General features: G+C 37.6%; 1 protein-coding gene across 1 annotated transcript in view; it reads left to right on the top strand.

The window, feature by feature from the left end:
* NECAB1 (N-terminal EF-hand calcium binding protein 1) overlaps positions 1 to 24933 on the top strand; it is a 144322-nt gene that overhangs the window by 48107 nt on the left and 71282 nt on the right. Inside the window, exons 4-5 of the mRNA XM_045561815.1 lie at positions 16236 to 16261; positions 23915 to 24012. Coding sequence (XP_045417771.1) covers positions 16236 to 16261; positions 23915 to 24012 — 124 coding nt within the window. The remainder of the gene's footprint in view (positions 1 to 16235; positions 16262 to 23914; positions 24013 to 24933) is intronic.

The following is a 24933-nucleotide window of genomic DNA, read 5'->3' as shown; positions in this document are numbered from 1 at the left end:
AGCCTTAGAAATCTGTGTTGGAGCAGATTCCAGTTGACATGAATTGCTTTTTTCCTCATATTTTCAGGGTGTAATAGTATCTAGTAACAAGGGCTTTCTTTGAAAACAGAGATTAGCATTAGCATAGTATAGAGATGCATGGGACTCGAAAGGACTTTCACTTCATTGATAATAGAATACTGGAGACCACTTAAACTCTTGAGTGTTATCTAAGAAAGGGAGTTAAGAACTGCCTTAGGTGTTTGGGACTCTGCCTTCGTCTCTCCTCCTAGTGTTTAGTCTAGCAACAGCGAGAATGGCATGGGGACTTACTTTCAAGGACAGCAAGAAAAGGGGGACCAGTTTCAGTCTTGAGAGAAAAGAATCCTCTCAATGGATAATGGGCAGGTGGCAGCTCTGAGAATTAAAGGAAAGCAATCTGAACCCTGGTGGGAATTATCAGAGAAAGTGGTGTAGGGAGCCGGTGCAGGCCTAAGAAGTCATTTGGCCTTAATAATCAGGAGTGCACGTAGTTCTCTGAAAGGTAGAGGCAAGGGAACAACTGGGAGCCTCCTAAAATGTTTATCCACCTCCAAACTCAAAGGTCAACTTTTGTCCTTGGGCTTGAAGTTGTATCACTACTATCTATATACCTAAAAAAGAGATGTGACCTTGCTTCTTTTTGAATTTTTCCATTGTTTCTCATTCCTTAAAGACAAGTGCTGGGTAGGAGGAAGGATTGGTTGAGCTGCGTCTCACATTGTCGAAGCTGTCTGCAGAGGAACGTCATCCGCAAGCTCTCCAGGGCCTGGCTGTGTGGGTGGCCTTATTGGTTGCTGTTAGCTGTTTGTTTTATGTGGGCTGTCTGCTAGAGCAGCTTGTCTGCTAGAGCTCTTTGCTCCTCAAATGAATCCTGGGCTGTCTAGCCCTGCACTGTGCACCATTAGAGCTTTTTGACCACACTCAGAGACTTTTCCAGTGTAGGACATTTTCTATAAAGTGACAGAGTGCCAAGGCAGCTCTGCCCTTTAGATGGCCAGAGAACTTTTCCTTTATTATCTTTCTCGATGGATTTCAGAACATGACACATGATTTTTATAGTGTGTGCCTTGAGTTTTACTAAAGTTGCTGATGCCTTTGTGGGTAATACAAATGGCATGTGATTGTAAGCTCTAGAAAAGTTGCCTAAAAATGTGGCAGATAGGGATGGAAACCTGTAAGGTTTACCCCACTGTTCTGTGCCCCTCCCATCATCATTCCTTGGGTTGAATAGGTGTATAATTGCTGGTGTCTTTTCCCCATCCTATCCAAGAGGGGTGTGGATAAATACCTTCCCTAGCAGAGGAAAGAGAGAGGAATCTTTTTATGCTTCCTCTTTCTGTTCTTTTTCTTTAAGTTCTGAAGCACCTACGATCTGCAGGGTCACGAATAGAAGATCTTTGATATTGCTTAGCATGTAGCAGAGAAATGAATTTGATGACTTTTCATTGGCCCCATTATCTATTGTTAGAAAGAACTGATTATTACTGGCTCACCAACCAGAACAGGGAAACAGACCCGGGTGACAAGACCTCAAGGACAATTTCAACACTGAACTCTGGGATTTGCTTCATTTCACTTAAATATATATTCATTGTGCACTGGATGTGAGCTAGAAACCTTGCAAATGCAAAATCTAGCATCATTTTTGGATAGCAGTGCGTCCTTCTAAGCTGGATGCTTCCCTTTATATTTTTGCATCACTGACAATGTATATCAAGAAAAAGAAAAATCCTTGCTTCTGGCAGGGAAACTCTGGTCTAATTTCTTCATTTTACATTTGAGGAAACTGAATTCAAAGGATCTAAAGGACTTCCCAAAGTTATGACGGACTCATCCTGGGCTGGAGCCCATGTCTCTTAAACCCATCCCTCCTTCTTTCCATACTGTCTCCTTAATTACAAGTGTAATAGACCATGAAACTCGGATGTGTAGGAAAGGGCACAAGAATGTCACTTTTTTTCCTATAACTTAACCTAATTTCCATTTTGAGCTTTCATTCTACCAGGTGGTAGAAATTTAATTTCAGTCAACTCAGGGTCACTTTCCTCCATGCCTGGGGATTGTGTATAAGTCTGGGGCATTACCTAGCACAAAATTATGAGAGAGGAGGGGGCATCTCTTCCTCTCTGTGTTCAGCTCTCCATGACGCATCTGAGTGATGTCTTCATTCTCATCTGACTTCTGGGTAGTAGTTGAGACAGGTCCCTATGCATCTTCCTTTATTCTTAACATCCAGCCCTTTTCAAGTCTGCCAACTGTCTGTGCCATGTCTGAAACCCCAGGTTCCTGTAGTGTTCCCAAACCAGTATTCAGTGCAGGTAATTCTGGTCCTTCTAGCCAGATATTCCATGCAGGTGTGTCTGCTGCTCCTAGTTTTGCCGATTGCGGAGAGCACAGGCTTTCTATCTGGAAATGGGTCACAGATCCTCCCTATTGTCACATCCCCCCTAATTCCCTGTGTCTCAACTTTCATATGTTTCTCCTACCAACAATCCCCACCTCCACTTCCATTTTCCCCTTATAGACTTGGCCTGCAGGGGAAGACAGTATAGGTGACATCTTCTAAGGGATGCGCTTGAATCTGAGCTCTTCACTTTCGCTTTCTCTCCTTTCCTCTTCTGCTCTAGGGAGTTTTTATCTAGATGGAGAAATAGGAAACTTGGTTGTCACTGAGCTGTGTTCTTCTCAGTCCTTTATCTTATACCTGGGTCTGGACTTTTGAAATTCTAAAGTCAAAATTTGACCCCTTGTATTAGAGTTCTCTAGAGAAAGAGAACCAATAGGATGTGTATCTATGTGAAAAGAGATTTATTTTAAGGAATTAGCTCACACAATTATGGAAGCTGGCAAGTTTAAAATATGCAGGATTGGCTGTCAGACTGGAGACCCATGAAGAGACAATATTTCAGTTCAAGTTCAAAGCCCACCTGCTGGAAAATGCACTCCTGCTTGAGAGAGGTCAGTCTTCCCTTCTAGCCAGACCTTTACCTGATTGGACAAAGCCCACTCACACTGTGAAGGGCGATCTGCTTTCTCTGTAGTCTACTGATTTCAATGTTAGTCTCATCCAAAATACCCTCACAGAAACAACCAGAATAATGTTTGACCACATATCTGGGCATTGTGGCCAAACCAGTTGACACATAAAATTAACTCTCAGGCCCCTCTCTTGTCTGTGGTCTGCCTTGTTGTTGCTTTTCCAAGACGATAGGAGCCTTGTCAGTACCAGGAGACACTGGAGGGTGCTTTGGGGGTAAATGCAGATGGGGAGATGGTTCCTATTTTTTTAAATACCTACTACGCATAATTATATAATGTGTGTATTTAGTGTGACTTTAATTAATTAGAACTTTTCGATATGCTATTTCATAAGTACATTTTGATTTTTACAGATGTTTATCTTTGGTCTTCCAAAACACAAACAAAAAAAACCTCTTGAAAGTAAGCATTGATTCAGCTTCCATTGATTGCAGTGTTTTATACAAAAAGACAATAAGTTCCATTAATTGAAAAGATTTCTTTTAAAACCACAAGGTACAGCACTATGTATTTAAGTGAAAGCTATGCAACTTTCAAGTAATATTTGTCATCTGGAAAACATTTGAAGTATAACTGTTTTTATTTAACTTGATTTTAAAAAAATTTTCCTTGAGACTTGCATTTTTTTAATTTTATTTCAGAATATTATGAGGGTACAGATGTTTTGGTTACATAAATTGCTTTTGTACTGTTTGAGTCAACGTTATAAGTGTGCCTATCACCCAGTGTGCATTGTACCAGTTAGGTGTGAATTTACCCATCCCTCCTCCCCCTCCCACCTGCTTGATTTCTAATGAATGTTATTTCCATATGTGCACATAAGTGTTGATTGATTAGTACCAATTTAGTGGTGAGTACATATGATTTTTATCTTTATGCAAAATCAAAGGTCACTAGTCTGCTAAAAGTTCTAGATAAAATTTTCCAAAGTGAGCAATGGTTTTTGCTCCAAATGGTGGGATGGTTTTTCTTCCTAGAGTAGCATCTGTGTTAGTTTTTGAAGTATATTTTCTCTGAGTGATTTTGAAACCTGACAAAGTAATGCTTACCTCTTTGAGTTGCTGGGAGACCACAGGGTTTTCTAGCGTGAAGCGCCACCTGGTACATCCTAAATTCTGTGAAGCAGAGAGCAAGCTGGGCTAAGTGAACAAAAAGTGGCATATCCTTAATTACCACAAAATGATACCTAATTACCTTCGTGTCAGCTTTAATGTAACACTGAAGGTAGCTGAGATGGTGTTTGATTTTAAAGTGAGTTATATAAGATAACTGTTCAGAACTGGAACAACTTCACCAATTTTTCCAACTTGCATTTTAATAGGTATCCTGTGGGTGCACATGTTATCAACAAGGCCACCCACGCTTTGGCCACTGGTAGCTGATGCCTTCCTAGGCTTGTTATTATAACAAAATAGCTTTTGATTTAACATTGAAATTGTGGGAGCAATTACTAATATTTTCACTGAGTATGCTTAAACTTGCTTTTGATACTTAAAGAAGAAATGGAAAATATAATAACAGACATTTATTGTCATCGAAATGGAAACTGCAACAATTTTGTCACAATAGATTTAATCTATGAACTTGTCTCTAGTTAGATGAGACTACAATCGTTCTATAAACCTTACAAAAACTACCTCAGTAAATATTTTAGAGTTTTCTTATTGTAAGAGACTAGCTATGATGGTCTTCAGTCCTTCATAGCAACAGATTTAAGACAGGAAATTTAGTTTTAAGTGCATTTAGTAATGAGATAGCATCAATCAAAAATTGAGTTTTTATTTTTTTAATGTTTGTTATGTTTTACTCATTTATTGTACAATTATGATTGAGTGATTACCATATGCCAAACTGTCTAGACTAGGATTTAAGACTATAGCTTAAAATGATAGAATGATGTGAATTGTTATTTTTCAGATTTGGTTTTGTTATGGCACAAGATTTAAGAAACTACTTTTTATTTTTTTAATTTCCAATGTTATTTATTTTTAATACACCTATTAACAGAATAGCCATAGTTGATCATTATGTTTAGCTATAATTTCCATTTTTGTAATAAAATTATCTGCTTTTATACTTGAACTCTCTAAAGCAGAAAGAGAAGGGACTGTGGTCTAGCATTAATTTAATATGCCAAAGATGGTAAAGGGAAAGAATAATTAAATATAACCTGTCAAACACAGTAGTTGCCAATTAACTTCAAATCGTTTAAACTTCTTCTAGATGTCAGCAAGGAAACTTCAAATCATTTAAATTACTTCTTCTAGCTGTCAGCAAGGAACAGACGGAGGAAGATGAAAATGGAGATGTGGAAAAGAGAAATTAGAGGGACAAAAGAAAAGTAAATAAAATGGGATAGGAAAAGATAATTACTTGTTTGATTTTAAGGCCCATTTTCTTAAATGCAAAATGATTCAATATGTTTAATGAAGTTGCTCTGGAAGAGAAAAAAGTTATCTTCTTTGATAGTAATGTCCCTTGATATTCATTTCAATAACTCAGAGATGGCTCAGTGTATAAAACAGCACATTTCCCCACTAGCAGATTGTGTAAAGAATCAGTAAAATTAATGAAGAATGGAAAGAAGATTTAGGCTTGAAGAGATCTGGTGTAATGTCAGAAAACCAGTGGTCTGGAACAAGTAGCGAGCCTTGGAGAGTAGGGGAAGATGGATTGCAAAAAGCATCGTTTGTTGTAAGTCCAGAGAGATGATAACTATGTAACACGTGAGACAGGAACACCACACCAATCAGGAAGTACACTTTATTGGACAGCTGGGACGAAAGAGTACTGGATTAGGAAATAGGAAAACTAGGGTTTTGCCACTTTGTCTATATCTTCCTAATGGGGTACGGGTCTCTTGGTTTCCATTGAAATCATTAAATTTCTTGTGATATCATGATATAATAAAATTTATTAATATAATTTTGATCTTTGTCCCTGGTTCCTGGCACAGAGCTTCTAAAACCCTCGGAATTTCTTAAGTGTTAGGGGTGAGAGGAGCATCCTGTGTTATTGATAATAAACCCCTCTCAGCCATACCTGAGTTTATGCTAATGAGGTGACTCTCGGAGGATGGGCCTGGTTGCCAGAGGAACCAACCAAGTGGTTAGGGAGTTGGAACTTGCAGCCCTAACCGTCAACCTCCAGGGAGGAGAGAGCAGCTAGAGATTAAGTTACTCATCAAGGGCCAATGATTTAACCAATCCTGCCTATGTAATGAAGCCTCCATAAAAACCCTAAATGATGGGGTTAAGAGAGCTTCCAGGGTGGTGAAAACAAAGAGGGCATGGAGGTTCCATGAGCTGCTACCCTCAACACCGGGTCCTGTGCATCTCTTTCATTTGGCTGTTCCTGAGTCGTAGCCTATATAGTAAACCAGTAATAGTAAGCGAACTCTTTTCCTGAGTTCTGTGAGTCATTCTAGCAAGTTATCAAACCTGAGGAGAGGGCCATTGGAACCTCTGACTTGTGGCCAAGTTGGCCCGAAGTTGTGAATAACCTGGGGACCCACTATGTGCAGTTGGTGTCTGAAGTGTGGGGCAGTCCTGTGGGGCTGAGCCCTAAACCTGTGGGGTCTGCCCCACTCCTGGTAGTTAGGGTCATAATTAAATTGTGAGACACTTAGTTGGTGTCCAGAGAGTTGGAGAATTGCTTACCGTGAGGGGAAACCCCATACATTTGGTGTCAGAAGTAATATGTGACTATAGAAAGAAAGGTGGAGGCTCTTTTATTCTCATTTTTTAAATAGATTTTTTAAATAGTAGTTTAAGTTCATAGCAAAATTGAGCAGAAGGTACAGAGATTTCCCACATATCTCCTACCTCCACACAAGCATGCCCTGCCCCATTATCAACATCCCCACCGCAGTGGTACATTTGTTAAAACTCAAGAACCCATGTTGACACATCATTATCACCCAAAGTCCGTAGTTTACACGAGGATTGATTCTTGGTGTTGTATGTGCTATGGGCTCAGACAAATTTACAATAACATTCCCTAAATTTCTCTGGCTCCACCTATCCATCCCTCCCTGGCCTCTATAACCATATTTTGTTTTTAATTGTTTCTTTACTTCTTCAGTACACAGGATCCAATGTCACCTTCACTAAAATGAGTTAAAATGAATCAATACACTCTTCTTGTTGTTTTAGTTTTATATGGAAGGTGGGCATCATTTTTGAAGAAATGCATCAGTGAAAGTCCCTCCTTGATGCCCCAATTGCTCATTCATTTGGGGAAATACCTGCTTTCACCTTATATGAATGTCCCTCAGGAAGGGTGTGAGCTAACAGCTGCCAAATTCCTACTTTGTACAAAATACTATTCTAAATATTTTATGCTGTTACCTCCTTTAAAATTACCGCCACCTTGTAAGGCCCTGAAAAGTTCAGTAACTTGCCCAATGTCATATAACTGGTAAAGGTTGGATCCCACATCAGACCAGAACTTCATGTCTTCAAAGTTTGCATTTTCCCATCATAATATATTGTCCATGCACTGGTTGTACCAGAGCTAAGTGGAACATTAGAAGAAGCATAGCACCATATTTTGAGTGCTTTACATGTTTTCCCACCCATCCTAAACTTGGCTGCACTGGTTTTAAATAGGGGAAACTAGGATTGAGAATGATCAATTTGCTTAACCCATGTTTTTTTTGTTTATAGCAACTAACTGATAGTTCTTAAATTATTTGTTTCTAGCCTTTTGGGTAGGGGATACAAGATTAAGATCCATATTCAATTTTATCTTTTCAACTTCATCTTTATAGAAAGACATTAGGAAACTAGTATTATTCAGTCAACTGAGAGCTCACAACTTTTACTAATGATAAGCATATATTTAATATGTCATTTCTTCACCTTTTCAAATTTGCAATGATCCTAAAATAAAGATAGTACTATTTGAAGCTGAGAAAAACATAGTTATACATGGATTATTATTGCACCAAAATGTTCCCAAAATATTCTCCCCTGAAGCCAAACCTCCCACAGCAAAACCCTTAAACAAAGAATCTCAGAGAGCGCTGTGAAGGCAGAACTCTGCATGTGCTCTGTGACACACCTGTCAGGTTGGTGGTACCATCAAGTCAAGGTTACGGACTCAGACCATGTTACTATGTATACTACAATTTTCCAAGCTTTTATTCCTTATTATTCTCAATGAGGCTTTCTTTGCCATTTCTACTGCCATGCCTAGAACAGGATTATCTGACATAGCTGGGCATAGCACAAAAGCATGGAGAAAACTCCCTGGGAATAACAGCTAGAAGAATGTCCCTAGTAGTTAAATGGGAGTCACCTGTGTTGTCCCTGAGAGGGTACAGCACTTAGGCCTGGGTTGTGATGCGTATATGATATTGTTTGTGCATGTCTATTATATCTGTTACTTACAGTAACAGTAGTAGCTAATAAGTAAAGCTTACTCTTTGCCTGACACTGTCAAATAGGTCAAGATTTGTCTTCCTCCATCTTCACAACCTGTAAGATTAAATTTCTCGTTACTTTCACTTTATAAGTGAGGAAGCTGAGCCTCAGAGCAATTAAGTAAATTGGCTAAGGGCATACACCTAGGAAGTGTGAGAGTTGGGATTCAAACCCAGTAAGTCTGACTTGGAAGATTTCACTATTAACCACCCACCTGTGGTTCTCCACCTTGCCTTCACATTAAAATCACCTGTGACCTTTAAAAAAAGAAGTCACTAGGCCAAGGCTATACCCAGGATCAGTTAAATGAACATTCTGAGGACAGGGTCCTAACATCAGTATTTTTTTTTTCAGACTTTCTAGGTAATAATAATGGGCAGCTACTTTTGCAAATCACTCCACAATGACTCATTGCTATTCTTGGTACACTCCTAGCTCCTGGGAGGCACCTCTATTTAAGAGGTATTTATAGAGTGCTGAGAATGATACCAATAAGTTAAGAAATTTATTATCCATGTGCTCGAGAATGCATTAATCAGTAGGGAGATAACACATGTATTATTACATTTATCTGCTAAACAACAATACAAGGCAGTACAAAGTTGTTTGATTTGGAGAGAAATGCTATAGAACCTAGGGTTTCAAGGATAGGTTTAGCGGATCCTTAAACTACCAAACTAGTTTTTGTTCGTATGTATATATTCAATTCCTGGGTTGGTAAATGGATAGATGAATGAAGAGATGATTCATACCTTTCATCACATTCTCAAAATGGTCATTGATGTAGAAACGGCTAAAGATTACTGCTAGGGGTTCGGAAGAGTGGAAGTTGAAGATGAGCTAGAGTGGTCAGAGAGAGCGTCATGAAGAAGGTGGAACACACCCAGGGCATTGGAGAGGCCCAATATGATGATATGAGAGGAAGGAAGGAAAAAGCCCTTCCAAGTCCAGAGAGGAGCCGGAGCAAAGTTTTGGAGGCAGGAATATCCCACTAGTTTCAGAATTATGTGAGGGATTCCTTGGGAAAATTTTTTATTAAACAGCAGGGATGATTTTTTTCTTCCTTCTAGGTCTCATGCTAATTAACAGATTGCTTTATAAGACAAGATTCAGCTCCCTAAGAAGCAGCCATCAGTCAGGCGTTTCTACAAATTCCTGTATTTTCTATTCAAGATAACATTCAGTAACAGATATCACCTCCACTGGCTCCTCAGATTTCTGTGATAATGAGTTCTTTGTTATAACTGTTTCCATGTCCAAGGAGAATCGAAGACATCCCACAATGTTCCCCTTCCTGGTCTTAGGAGGGACAGCCAAGGAGAAGTTCACCCATAGGCAAGCTCCGTAAACAGGAACTTCTCTCACTCAAGGTAACCCAGTGTGACTGGCAGCGATGACATTACAATTCCACCTTTCCCTCCCTCATTTGAACTTCTTGCAAAGAAGCAAGCATGCAAAATTTCCCTGACGTAGGGCAAGATATAAAGACTAAAGAACATTTCATGCATTTATTCTCTTTCCTTTGTCATATGTATAAATTAACACTTAGAAAAAGAATGGCCTAGACTTTACTACACCATCATTTCCTAGTGGCAGGTAACCAATTTCATATGGTTAAGGGTAAAGGAAATGCTGTCACATGACTAAGAATCTACCACCCCTTTGGTCTGCAGAAGCATAATTATCTAACTGTCCCTTGGAATAAGAGTTAGCACTTTGGGGATACTGATTATGTGTCAAGTACTGGGCTAAAGACGTTACATATATTACATTATTCAATCTTCACAAACAATCCTGTGAGAAAGTTATTATTATCCTTAATTTATGCATGAGTGAACTCTGGCTTAGAAATGTAAGTAACGTGCCCAACATCACACACCTAGTAAATGGTAGAGCTAAGACAAACCCACATCTCCCGATTCCCAGCCACTATAGGAGATAGCCTTACAGTACAGATTTAAATCCAAGTTTGAAACATGAGAATAGTACATTGAGAATGGGATGTCATCTGATAGCAATGAATGGAGGATGCATTGGAGAGGGAATTGCCTGGGCTTAGGAGGAATAGTTAGAGGCTAGTGCACTAATGCGGTACTTCTTTCTATATAAATTACCTCTCAATTAGTTTGGAGGTGGCCTGTCTTAACAGTTACACTAACTGAATAGGGAATTCTATAAATAAATTATGGTAGAAAACTATGTAGCAATTAAAATGAATAAGACAACAGTACATATACAGATAAAGATGTTTGAGATAAGTAAATCAAGCAAGATATAGAATATCCTGTACCGTATGCTACTTTCTGATTGAAAAGGAAAACATATGTGCATGAATTTATTAGTAAATATAAGAATATACTTGGAGAGACACACACGAAACTGCTAATAATAGATGTCCCAGTGTAGCTAAAGGGTGAAGTGGGAGGAAAACAGACTTTATGCTAGAGATACCTTTTTACCTTTTGAATGTTGTACCATGTACATATATTACTTGTTCAAACAAACAGGCATGCCAGTTTTATGGTGGTGAAGATAGAGTTCTCAATAGTAACAATGATGTTTGAAATAAGCTTGCAAAATTTAGTTTTTGAAATGAGGTATTTTATGAGGCAAACCAATGAGGCAGTTTCATTTATTGGGCCTGAAGGAGGATATGCAGGCTATTAAAAGAATATCTTGTTCAGCATATATATGCAGACTTTTATATTTGTTTATGTTTGAATTAATATGGTATTTCCTTGAGAGTGAATTTTTAAAATAATAGAAGATCACTATTTAGTCATAGTTTGAATGGATAAATTAATAAGTGGAATGGAAGAGATTCTATTGAATGTTGGATATATAAAGTGCAAGCGAAGTCTAAAATGTTTTTACAAAGTATTTCTCTTCCCCTTCTCCAACTTACACACGGAATTCATAATATCGTAGAACTTGCTATTAGTACACAAGATAGTTGAAATAGACACCACATATCTTGGTTCCCCACAATAACCTTCCTCCTCTTTCACTTATAATTAACATTTTGCATTTTTAACATAATGCTTAATTTTAGTATATATCCTGCTTAATGTAGTGCTTAATTTTTGCAACCTCTGCCCTTTGCAATAACATCAGTACATGTAAACTTTGGAAAAAATGTATTTTCCCTATGTGTCCATCTCAAACACTTGAATGGCTTTTGGTGAAAATACAATACTGATTTTAAGGAGGGAAAAAAGGAAGAATTCATTTCTCAATCCCAACACTGTCTTTCTCCACTATACTGAATAATTTTCTGGAATGTTTCTACTTGCCTTTCTTATATTGTCTGCTTGATGACAAAGATTGAATTCTCAAATGCAATCTGATATTTGAAATAAGCCCACAAAATTGAGTTTTAGAAATATTAGTGGAAAGAAAGATCATGCATTTTATGAGGCATGCTAGATTCAGAATTATGCATAACAGTTTTTCATTGCATAAAAAGAAAAGTATAAACATACTCCAAACCCATCATTCTTCCTACTTTCTAAAGTAACCTTTTTATTTCTCTGAGTTCTTTTTAATTTTTGAAAAGATTTAGACATTCCTAGTCATATCAAGCTTTCTTAAATTAGGACAATTTTCTGATGCTTTTGTATAATTATAAAAATGTGTGTGTGAGTTTTCTGAGGCTTAACTCTTAGACCCACTCATTTTGTGGAACCCCCATATTAGTGAAACCATTTTATATGATGCCAAGACAGACCATTTTATATAGAAATTCTATTAAGTAATAGGTAACAAGATGAGAGAGTATTAATGCATTTAATGCTTTCTTGACATTATTTGCTAAGTCATTAAGATCTAGAATCATAAGACTTTTTTTTCAGTTAAAATTGAGCTTTTCTAAAATCCAATTATTTTAAGAGATTAGACAATGGAGACAAATGATTCATGGCAGAACCAGAAGTGGAACTCAGTTTTTATTCCATGCAGTGCTGATAGTTCTGATACAAGACACATTTCTTGAAAATAAGTTCTGAAAATTAAAACAGAAGCCTTAAAACTCATTTGAACTCTAGCAGCTCCCTATATTGCTGGGACTCAAAGTCTGGGTCACAGATTAATGCTGGTCCTCAAACTGTTACTTGTCCTTGTTGAAGTAAGAAGAAAACTTGAGTTATTTAGAAATTTGTATAGCAAGTTGACATTGCTACAACATCCAAGCACATGATCGTATAATCCATTTCCATAGTTTTCTACCAAAATATCAGTCTGGCAGGAATTAGAAATTTAAAAATCTCCTTCTTCACCACAAAGTCTGAGAAGTACTGCTCTGGAGAGCATTTGTGAGCTTCCCAAAGAGTTCTAGATGGAGAAGGAGCTAGATAAGGAATAACTATTTGGTGGAGAAAAGGAGGAAGGAAAGGAAGGAAAGGAAAGGAGGAAGGGAAGGAAGGAAGGAGGGAGGGAAGGAAGGAAAGAGGGAGGGAGGGAATGAGTTAAACTACTCCACAATAGACACAGTGGAACAGAGTAAAAGACCCACAATTTAAGCCTCCTGTGAAGGGAAGGTTAATTTGTCCTTTGGTAGAGCTATCATTGGTTGTGGATGCTCTGTTTAAGTCAGCCTTCTAAGCCACAGGTGAAAGAACCCAACTCCAAATAGCTGAAGCAAAAAGAGAACCCATTGACTTACGTACTGGAGACTCTTGGTGTAAAGCTTGTCACAGGGATTCCAGGGATTTGGGATCCTCATTCTTATTTACTCATTTATGCTCTCCCACCCCTCTTCTCCCATCATTTGTCTCTCAGGATTGTCCTATACTGCACAATGGCAGATGGGATTCTGCTATTTGGTCGGGGGAGTGGCCCTCCTTATGCAGTGTGTTCAACTTTGGGCCGAAGGGAGAAGAAAATACTCTGGTGCACATGCCATGGCCAGGGTTAGTTGAGTTGAGGTAGGATGGAAATGGGGTTCTCTGATCAACAGCCCCATGAGGAACATGTAGTTAATGGCAAGTTCCCCAAAGATAGGGAGCTGATGTTACAGAAGAATGGAAGAAAGAATGAGCGGAATGATCAAGAAATCCAACAGGTAGGAAACATGGCAGGAGGTGGAAGACATAAGAAGGAAGACAATCAGAAAAAAGAAATGTGAAGAAATACCCTCTAGCAGCTTGAGAAAATAGGATGACAAGTTTTTCCAGTTCTCTTTTGTCTCTTATATGTGAGACGTTGTGTTTATGTGTGAAAATAGTCTGACCCTGATTTGCCTCAATATTAGAGAGGCTCAGACTTTTGCTTATGGGACTTCCTATAGACTGGACTCCTTCCATAGTCTCCTTCCTCATAGAGGAGTGTGTGATGATCACTGTACAATCTATAGTACACACTTCAAGCCAAATGCTGCCTGATACACATCCTGGTAGCCCTCAGGTCAACCATACTTAGGGCATTTGGCTGTGACCCACTCTGTATTCTAGGAATAATTATGGTCTTCAGTAGAAGGGAGTTACAGAGCTCTTATCCATGTTCACTTATATTGTGGGACTCAACATCATGTCACACTATGCTGACAGCCTCGCTTTGCATATCATATTGATTCTGACAACTGAGTACTTATTGATTGTAATTGATTATAAGAACCAATCTCCACTTCTGTTCTGGTCCTGGCTTTCTGGGCTTATTTCATGGTTTGAGCCCCTATTTAATAACCCTTTTAGTATCCGTGTTCCTCCAAAAGCAAGACCTGTGTTCGTGGTAGGGCCCAGTGTTTGGCTATGGGGTCAGGACTCTGGTGACTAAAACAATTGACCCATGCGTGCTGGGATATCTGAATAGCATCTGTTCCTGATATTCCTTTGGCCACATCTATTATGCTACCACATTCCTCTAGGTTAGGTTTGCCCAGCTCACAGAGCTCAACTCAGCTTAGTTGGTTTCTGCAGCATCTGATCTATTGCAGGGGACACATCTAATTCTAGGTCACAGTCTTTCTCACAGTCTATCCTGTCCCTCTGCTGTTAACCTGACACTTGCATGACCAATAGCAAATATAGTTCATGGAATTAATTAAATATGATTCAAAAGTATTTTCAAAGCCAGGTACTTTATCACTCTTCTAATTTCCCAATATTGCTTCTATTGATTTTCATTAATGCTATTTTGTTTGATGTGCTAGGACTAGCTCAACACATTTGTCCTGATAATAATTGAAAGATATTCTGCTCAAATTATCTTTATGAATTAGGAGTTCATAATATTACTTTGTTAAATGAAGATCACAATGATGGCTGAGCATATTTGTTACTTAGCCAGTCTGCTAGTCTGCCAATAAACCAACGTGTGCATCTCTACACTACTTCCATCAGAATAACTGAGTGTGTTGCTTTTTGAGTCAGATTCTCCTTGCCTCAAATACTGTTGTAAATATCTTAGTATGCCAGAACTAATTCTTTCAAGGAATTAAGGAGTTTATCAGTGTTTAGCACACTGTTTTGCTAACAGAAAAAAAATTTTTTTTTGCACCAGTAATATTCAGGACAGGAATCTCAGTAAAATATAAGCTGGAACTCAGACTTTAAGGATTCCTAATAAAATCCACAGTATGGAAATTTTAGTTTTGAAGAAAAGGTAGCTAAAAATAAACTTGAATATTATCAGGAGACACAAAAAAGGAGTTTGGAATTGTAGATTTTTAGTAAGAAAGCCACAATCTTTTGTTCTTATTTATAATAAGTTGAAATGGCAAAGATAGTTAAATCTGTACAAAAACACTTCCAAGAAATAACTGGGAATGTTAACCTGAACGTAAGATTGTTTTCATGTAGTATCCTAGAATTGAAAGCTGGCATATAAAGGGGCGTTTTAGAAAGATTCTGAATTCTCAACAGAAATCAGACTGTATATCCCAAATATTCTCTCTTTTCCTGGGCCGTAAACATACTTCTTTGGATAGGAATTTTATTCATTAGAACTTAAGGGTGCCCAATACAGAAGAATAAAGTCAAAACAACTTCAGCTGCCCCTAAGGGTTGTAAATGAATAGTGCTGCATTGTGTATGTTGTGTCAGTGTCATACTAGGAATGTCAAAATTGAGCTTTTTGCAAAATTTAATGCGAGGCCCAAACTGACAGATGGGTTTCTATTGTTTGTAACTAATGTAATTTTTTATTTTGTTTTACAAATCATTTGAAATAACCATTGAATCAAACTTACCCCAAATATTGAATTTAGGTATAAAAATTCTAGCAGTTCTATCAAGTCAGATATTATGATGGCTAACATTTATTTATTAAGTGCTTACTTTATGCCAGTTACTCTTTTAAGTGCTTTACATATGTTAATTCATTGTAATCATACTGCATTCCTATGAAGCAGAAATTATTACTATCACCATCTTGGGGCAAAGGAACTAAGCCACAGAGATGTCAAATACCCAGGGTCACAGAGAAGGTAAATTGTAGAGTCAGGATTTGAACTCAGGCATTCTGGGTCCAGAACCTACATTCTTTGCCAATATGCATTATTCCCCAGGGTGTTCCGTAGGGAAACACAAATCTTAGGAATTATTTGTCCAAAGACAGAATCTGACATAATCATTGTTAATGACCTAAGACTATTTAAACAGTGTAAAATTTATAATATAAGAGAACTATCCTAACTAAATACCATCTATTAATGTATTTAATAATAACATATAGGTGATTAACTGTATTAAACTATTAAAAAACTTAAATGAAAAATATTACCAAAGTAATAATACTTTTTTCTTATCTTTCCAGCAATCTTGACACAGAAGAACTATGTGGTAAGTTTCTTTAAGACCTATCAAACCCATTACTTGTTTTAGAAGAAAAAAGAATATTATCGGATATATTTCTATATTTCTTGGAATGATTAGTAGTTCTGGAATAAAGTAAAAGATAAATCTCGAGGGACTTTATCCACGAATTTTGCTCAAGCAAGTATTTCACTGCAGAAAGAGTTGGGCCTCATTAATTTGTTCATGGAAGGAGAATTGTTATCACAGTCAGTACATTAGTTTCACAAGAGCAAATTCTCCACCAGTTTGAATATATGTTTAAATTGGTGTTTAATACAACCTCAGCATTCTCTTCGCAATATATTGTGCAGAGCCTTTTGTTACTGTTTTGCAAAGCTGTCTCCTCGAAATGTAAAAATAACTTTGTCTCATACCTGCCTGAACCATCCTGGAGTTTTAAATGTCACTTGCAAAACAAGTGATTCAATGGAAAGAGATAAATCTGTACAAATGCCTGGTTTAATTGCCTCTTCATTTGTTTCCTTCATCTTTGTAAAGTCAAATCTTTGGCAAAAATCAAAGATTAGGAATATGGAAAGGTAAAATTTCTGAAATTCATGATTTTTATGAAAAAATATGGAGCATTATGAAATTATTCAATTTGAAAACAGCTATATTTCTCTGAATACTGGAAGGTTTTAAGTTTTATGTTTTAAGATAAATGTATAAGGTTTGTCCAACTTTGATCTTATTGTCTTGGCTGCTCAAAACAGTTTTGATGGTTGGAGGTGAGTTTCTCTGGAACTCCTAATTGAAACTACAGACACTTCCTGAACATCTTGTAATTCTTACAGTTTTAGAGTTTAATAAAACCATCAAAAAGGCCATTTGATGACATTCAAGAGTGGTTATCTTCCATTTCATCTAAGTGGTAGAGCAATGCCAAGAGATGTCATGCCAGACAAAATATCAGAATACAGGGTTTCAAGGCAATAACTCTAAATAAAATGAGTGTAATCACTAACCATGAGCTTTCAACTTTTCCAATGGTCGTACAAAACTCTGTGCCTCCCATCCCTGTGTAGTGTCCCTCCCAGGTTCAAGAAGAAAAACCCACCTGAAAATCAGGGTATGTTTATGCAGAAGCAAGGTACTTAGGTACCAAAGCAAGTCATGCTTCTGTTAGTTATGTAACATCAGCAGAGAGAAACGGGGAAAATCCTTCTGTGCTTTCAGACACAATCAAGCGGTGGCACCATCCGCACATGGCTATTACTGTGCTGAGTGCCCCAAAGGGCCCGTATGGACCATTGCCACGAGGCTTTATGATGAATAGCAATCTCCATAAAGGTCAAGTTGGGTTCACTCTCATCCGTGTGCAGAGAGTCCTGCCAGTGAAATAGAGAGTTGAACAGAGAATTGAGAGGATTATCTTGATAGTTTCATGAAGGTGAGAGACCCGTTTGCCTCAAATGTCCACATATGTCAGGCCAAAGTAATCATTCCTCAAATCATTCAGATACTTTTTTTGTTTTTCACTTAACTTTGCCTGCGTAGGTACAGCTGATGAGAAAGCAAACTGATATGAGGGCTTTTAAGATAAAAACACTTAGTGACTCTTTATTTGCTGTGTCGCCTGTCTGTTGTCATTAAGGAATATTGTGTTATCCTCTCTCTTCCCTTAAAAATACTTAAAATTTTAAAGTATGATAGTGTCCACTTACTCCTCTACAAAAAAATAATTAGTTTTTGAATTTGTCTTTCTTCTATCATAAGGGAACTAGATTGGGTACTTATCTTGTATTTATTGAAAAAGCTTTGACTATGATTTCCCCCCACAGTTTCAGTTGGAGCACTAGCATATGGGGCTTTAATTCAACGGAATTGTTCTATATTTTTTAAATCCAGTGATTGTATTCCCAGTCATGTGTTATAATCCTCCCCCTCTCTGTTCAAGAATATGCATTTTAATCTCCAGAGTGCAGTTTCATTTCTCATTTTGTGAATATAAAGTAAATATTTAAGTTGAATTCTAATCAAAGCCAAATGCTGCAGTGCTAGCAAGTGAAATATGTCTATTCACACCCCCACAAATCCCCCCTCGTGTGTGGGAGGGGCAGAACTTGATTGGCATGGAAAGTAGATTTCATGAGCTCTCTTCTAGAAGCCAATTAAAAGTTTCAGGTGTCTAAAACTTTTCATTCTGTTGCTGTTACTTAATTCATCAGTTTACTATGTTATGGACCTAGAATTCAAAATCTATTAAAATATTTATTTTTTAAAAAATCTTTGTGGCTGGGCGTGAAGGATCGAACCTGTAATCCTAGCACTCTGGGAGGCTAAAGTAGGAGGATGGCTTGAGTTCAGGCGTTCCAGACCAGCCTAAGCAAGAGCAAGACCCCGTTCCTACTAAAAAATAGAAAAAATGCACCCCATGTATAGATACATGCCTATAGTCCCAGCTACTCTGGAGGCTGAGGCAGGAGGATGGCTTGAGCCCAGAAGTTTGAGGGGAGCTAGGCTGATGCCACTGCACTCTAGCCTGGGCAACAGAACAAGATTCTGTCTCAAAAAAAAAATTGTAATTTTAATTATGAAGGTAATACTTAACTACTATTTTTAAAAATTTAACAATACAGAATTATGTAGGTGTATAAGCTAAAATGTCAAGTCTCTCTCTCTCACTCATTCTCTTCCCCTGATACTGAGCTCCACTGTTAACTGCCTGAAAAGCAGCTTATAGGAGTGCCAGAATTATTCACTCTTCACATATGATTGTGAAGGCCTTCCTAAATGCAACTTTTGGCCATATTTTATCACTATCAGTCAACATATGAGTCAGTTTTAATTAGGCAATTATGTTTGAACTCCAGCATCGAGGCTTTGCTTTTTGCGTGTGTGCCATCTTTAGTATTTGAAGTGATCAGGAGCATAATTATTACTTTCCTGACCTTACCCAGTCTATGACTGTTTTCATAACCTTACTTATTTTTACTGAACTATTTTGCAAATCTTGAACTTGGTAGGTAAGGATTTTGAGATATTTATAGACGGTTGAAGGATAATTGCAATGAAAGTTCATGTAGCGAGGGTGCTTGATCTGAAAGCATATTTGTAAGAAAGCTTTGTGAGCAAGGTTGAATATTTTTGATAGTGTAATTTCTCATCCAAATGGTTACCAAATATTAAACTATTTTAATAAGTTCAAAGTTAAGTTAAATGATGTCTATACATACAATGGATAAAAACCGAGGGTATGTGAAACTCCCAGAATAAAAGCTTATTAGCTTCATACGCAAGGTTTCATTTAGTAGCTGTGCATGAGGCACCCTGGGCAGACTGCGGAGCAGCACCAGCTTGCGTTGCCACAGCCTGGGCAGTGCTGAGGGACCTGTGCCAGCACGTCTGGGTGCTGGAAGGTCAGAAGCCTCTATGCCCTCTTCCAGGCCCTTAGAGCCCCGGCTACCTGTCCCATGTCACTCAGTGATTGAGTTATAAACCATTTGAGTGACACTGATCTGCACCCCCTCAAAATAATCCATATTTCTAAATTTCTAACTGAACCCTTATTGAGAATATGGGAGTTTTAGCTCTCTTTCTCATCTCATTTTCTTTCCTACCTCATCTACTGCTTGAGAAGTTCTAACAAAGTACATACTGTGAGATGCATCTAAACTCATAAGAATGCTTTGTGAGGCCAGTTCCCAGAGAGATCTTTGTGGCAGCTATGGGTCCTTTGGTTCTGATTTGGAATTCTTAGGCTAGACCTGAAAATGCAACAACTTGGAGGATTAGGAAATGCAACAACTTGAAGGATAGGAAAAACAAAACAAAACAAAAAACTGTAGTTTTGGTGATACACCACCACTGATTAAGTACAGTAGGGAAGAAGGAAACTAACCTATTGTTAGCATTTTATTAGAGAAGATGGCATGTGGCATATCCATGAGAAGATAATTTGCTTTCTGACACATAACATTAATACATCTGCTTATAAATTGTGCAATACTCTTTCCTTATATCCAATGTCTAGACTCTTTACTTTTCAAAGATTTTTCACCTAAACTGATGAAGATTAGTTCTCACATATTTCCGTAAATATGATACAACTCTATTTTCTCAAGTCCATGGAACCCACATGCGGATTTCCATAAAAGTAGGCTTTTTCTCCAGGAAGTTATTCCAGTTACCAAAGGACAAGCATGTAAGGAACTAGCATTCATTCTGAATTGTTTTCTCTCTTTAATGTCATGATTTAAGAACAAAACACATTTGGCCAGCTCACACTGGCACTGTGATTCAAATGAGAAACATGACTCACCCTAACAGGAATGAAATATTAGTCTAAGCTCAGCCACTTCCAAAGCCATCGCTGACCTTGCCTTTCTGAGTGTCACGGCTTGGGGCTGGCAGATACACTGCTGAAATTGTAGGCTCCTACCCTCCTTTCACTTTACAGCTTTGGCATGACCCGTGGTCCTTATTCTGTGATGAAATCATTCCAGGAAATTGATTCCACTCTTGTCTCTCCTGACAGTCTCACCACCATTCCCCATGTCATCCCCAGTGCATCCAGGGTAACCTTTCTAATAGGAAAATTTTAGGATGTCACCCACCTTTTCAAAATTGTTCCATGGTTTCTTGTTGCCCATCATGGTCTCAAATTTAATCTGCATCATAATCTCCTAGGGAACCCAAAGATTCTGATTTAGTAGATGAGACCTTCTCAGTAATCTTCATTTCTAACAAGTACCTTAGAGCAGTGCTTCTCAAGCTTAAATGCATCTGCAGATCACCTGAGGGTCTTATTAAAATGCAGATTGCGATCACTGATCTGAGGTGGGCCTGAGATACTATGTTCTAACCAGTTCCCACATGAAACTGATGCTGCTGGACCACTGACCACACTTTGAATAGGGAGGCACTAGAGGATTCTCACGCAGATGGTCAAAAACACTGAACTAGACTTGAGGATAAAAGTTAGAGCACCTAGCATGGAATGTTTCTGACACATCTGGCTTCCTCTCTCACCACTGATTTTTAGCATTTTACTTTCTTGTTGCCTCCCATCCTCAAATATTTCCCTGTCCTGTCCTTTATGTCCTAGCAACAACTAAACTACACATATTCCTGCAAACATGACAAGTTATCACCTGCTTTCATGGCTTCCCACTGATTATCCAGCGAGTTAAGTCCTAGTCATCGGTTAACGAGCCATTGGTAGGGTCTCCTCTGTGAAATTCTCTCTAACTTACCCAGACAGACTTGGGCATTCTTTGCCCTGAATTTGGATTGCACCTTGTATCTGGGCTCTTGAACTATTATCTTAAACAATGATCATGTGTACTGCAGTTGTTTGTTTGTTGAAATGTTTATCTTCCCTACCAGGATTACAGGCTCCTTAAAGATAGAGGTTCTGTCTTTTCATCTTTGTATTCCAAGCTTCTGCTATAGCAGCTGACACATAAAAGGCACTACATAAATGTATTTTAGGTCATGGAATGAGCACATGAATACTCAGCACGATGAAGTGGAGGGAAATTATCTCCTTTTGTTGATGTTAGCTGTCTCTGGCTCTTTCATCTAACTTCCCTCTTTGAGTCTGTTGGAGCCCACTTACCTTGGCTACCTGACACACGTCTCTCAATGAGTAAGCTATAAAAGAGCATTAGTGACTTGAGCTACACCACCTCGAAATAACCCATATGCTTAGATTACCAATTTCAGTTCCTATCCAGGGCTTGGATATTGTAATGCTCCCCCTTTTCAGTCATTTTCTTGGCTATCTAGTGATTATTTTCTTCTTAGAGAGTTGAGATGAACAAATGGATAAATGAAGGAAAGAATGAATGAATGAAGTCCAGATAGGTGTCAGCTCTGAAGCCTCTAGTCCTTGTTTTTCTCACCTGCTTTATCAGTATGTGCCTACATGTGTGTGCATAGGTCCCATTTCAAAGTGGAAAAGAAAAATTCTCTCCTGGAACCTTACTGATTAAGCCAAATATCTTGTTTATGCATGACGTATTTATTTTAAAAGTTGGCTTTATCTCTTGTTTTTCTTTTTTAAATAAACCTTTTTTAGCACCAAATTTCTTTTGTTTTCACTGTATACATTTCTGTCTAATTGCATTTAAAACCTCTATTATGATCCTCCTTGAGGCTTTGTATAGGTATAAAAACAAAAATAACTTTACTTTTTTGCATTTTTATTACATTTTTTGCTTGTTTCAACTTAGTATGAACTCAGTTATGATACTGATTATTTTTCCAACTTACGAATATTCTACAGCCACATTGCTTGCAGGCTGATGAAGAATGTTGTTCACAGGGACTTTGTTTATTACAAATAATTGCACTGACAAGGTCAGAAATCTTTGTCAGCCCTATCAGAAAGTCAACATCATAACCAAAAATTAAAACGTTATTTTGAAGCAGGTATTTAAGGAGTATCTACTTTCTATTTATCTTCCAAATAATTCCTTCCTAAGGAATCTTTATGAGAGATGATTTGCACAACCGTTGTTAAGGAACACATTTTGGTTTTCGTTAAAAATGTGTCATTTGTTTTTAATCTGTGTGTACAGATTAAATCTATAATCTAACTGTATTTTGACAACCATGATTTGGAATTGATTTATTGCTCACCTGTGTTTTCTTTCTTCCAGAAAAAGTCAGCACATTGACTAATAAATCAGTCACTGGTATTTTCCATTTGTTATTAATATCAATGTCAACAAATAATTCCATCTGTAGTATTAAATAAATTAATCAAGGCAGTTTCCATCAAACATACTGAAATGTATCCCAGTGATCTCAAGTGGCTTACATGTGATTATATTTATAATTTCAATTGAATTCCGTGAGTACTTATGGCACATTAAAGAGAGACAAACTACAATTCATCCAAAGATGAGTTCACAGGAATGGTGAGGACTATTGATGTTTTAATGCCTGAAAGCCCTAGATCTTTTCAATATATAAATTTCTGTTAGGCTAGATTGCTCTCATTATAGAAATCTTCAGATTTCTATAAGTAAATAAGAGGCTTTGCATTTAACTCTATTATTATATTTCACTTTACTAGTTTAGGATCAGTTCATGTTCTATAGTTTTCATTTTAATCATAACATCTATATATTATTTATTCCTAGCAACTAAAGTGATAGGCATGACATTTACTCTGCCTAAATTATTGAAAAAAAATTAGACCATGACAGGAGCAGTTACATAGAAGGTACACAGGAGACCTCACTTGTGTTTTGAAGCATCACTGACTCTTAACCTTGAAGAGTGCTTGCCTTCCTTAAATGTTTCCTGGAAGAAACAGTAAAATATAACTTAATTTTTTTCCAAATTACTATGCTGGTGAGATCTATAATAATATGTCATCAAGAACAATTCTTTTTTTGTTGAAACCTTGTTGATCCAATTTTTTTTTTCTTATTTTTATAGGAAAGCACATTTCTTTAAAGATAATGGTAACTAACCATCCAGGTTTCTTTTTCTTTTTCTATTTAATGAAATGAGCAGATTGGCTCCTTAGTCTCATTTGAAAACCTTCCAGTTTTCATTATAGCTGACATTTTATTTGTTTTCCTCACTTATGGAATAAATTATCAGTTGATTTTTTGTTGTTTTATGATTGCCTAAATTCAAACATGAATTTATTTCATTATTTTCATTATTTTCACTTTTCAGAATATTTTTCTCAGCACTTGGGCGAGTATGAGAATGTCCTAGCAGCACTTGAAGACCTAAATCTTTCCATCCTGAAGGCAATGGGCAAAACAAAGAAAGTAAGAAAGTGTTGATATTCATTTTCTATACAAATTTCTTCTTTGAAAAATATTTTTCTTGAGAATCATACTTATTTCCTCATGTGTTATAAAAGTATAGCTTCCTTTTTGTCACTGGTAATTTACTTTTCTTCACATTAAGTGAGTTCTTTTATTCATTCAGAATGTAATTACGAACAGCACATGCCAGAGACCGTGCTTTGTGCTGAGGAGACAAAGATACAAAGAGTTGTTCATATAGCTCTTAGTCTGATGGGGATACAGGTGTGTAACTAAGCAATTCCAACACAGCACAACAGAGAGAAGCACAAGGTGAGACGCCTAGTTCATGCTGGAGGAAATGACCCCTGAGCACTTAGAGCTAAAGGAGGTCTGTATAGCCAGACAAAGGAGAAGGAAACATAGGGAATAGCATGTGCAAAGGCTCTGTGTCAGGAGGGGCCTGTGACACTCAAGGAAATGAAGATGGACAATAGGATAAGGTACAGAAACCAAAGAGTGGCATGATGTGAGATGGAACAAGAATGGGGAGGGGGCCAGGCCTTTCACTCTATTGCCAGCAAAGCTAAGGATTTAGGCCTGTATCTTAAATGCAAGTAAATCAGCAAATATTTTAGGCAGAGATAGGAAAACTCATATAGTCTTTCAAAAACACCATGCAAGAATTAGTTTGGGATTAGGGTGGAGAATACTGGGGGGATTGAATCCGGAAGGTGAGTGAGGAGACAAGTTCACTTGTCTGGGTGAGAGATGTTGGTATTTGAGGATATTGGCAGAAAACATGGAGAAAAGCAAATGAACTGCACATGTATTTGAAATTATGTCAATGGAACTTGAAGGATTGCCTATGGAGGATGAGAGAAGAATGTGTTCAGGATGAATTCTAGTTTTTAGCTTATGTATCTGGGTAGTGACACTATA

Source organism: Lemur catta, chromosome 9, assembly GCF_020740605.2.
Source record: "Lemur catta isolate mLemCat1 chromosome 9, mLemCat1.pri, whole genome shotgun sequence".
Lineage (NCBI taxonomy): Eukaryota > Metazoa > Chordata > Mammalia > Primates > Lemuridae > Lemur > Lemur catta.
This window is presented reverse-complemented; position numbering and strand designations above follow the sequence as displayed.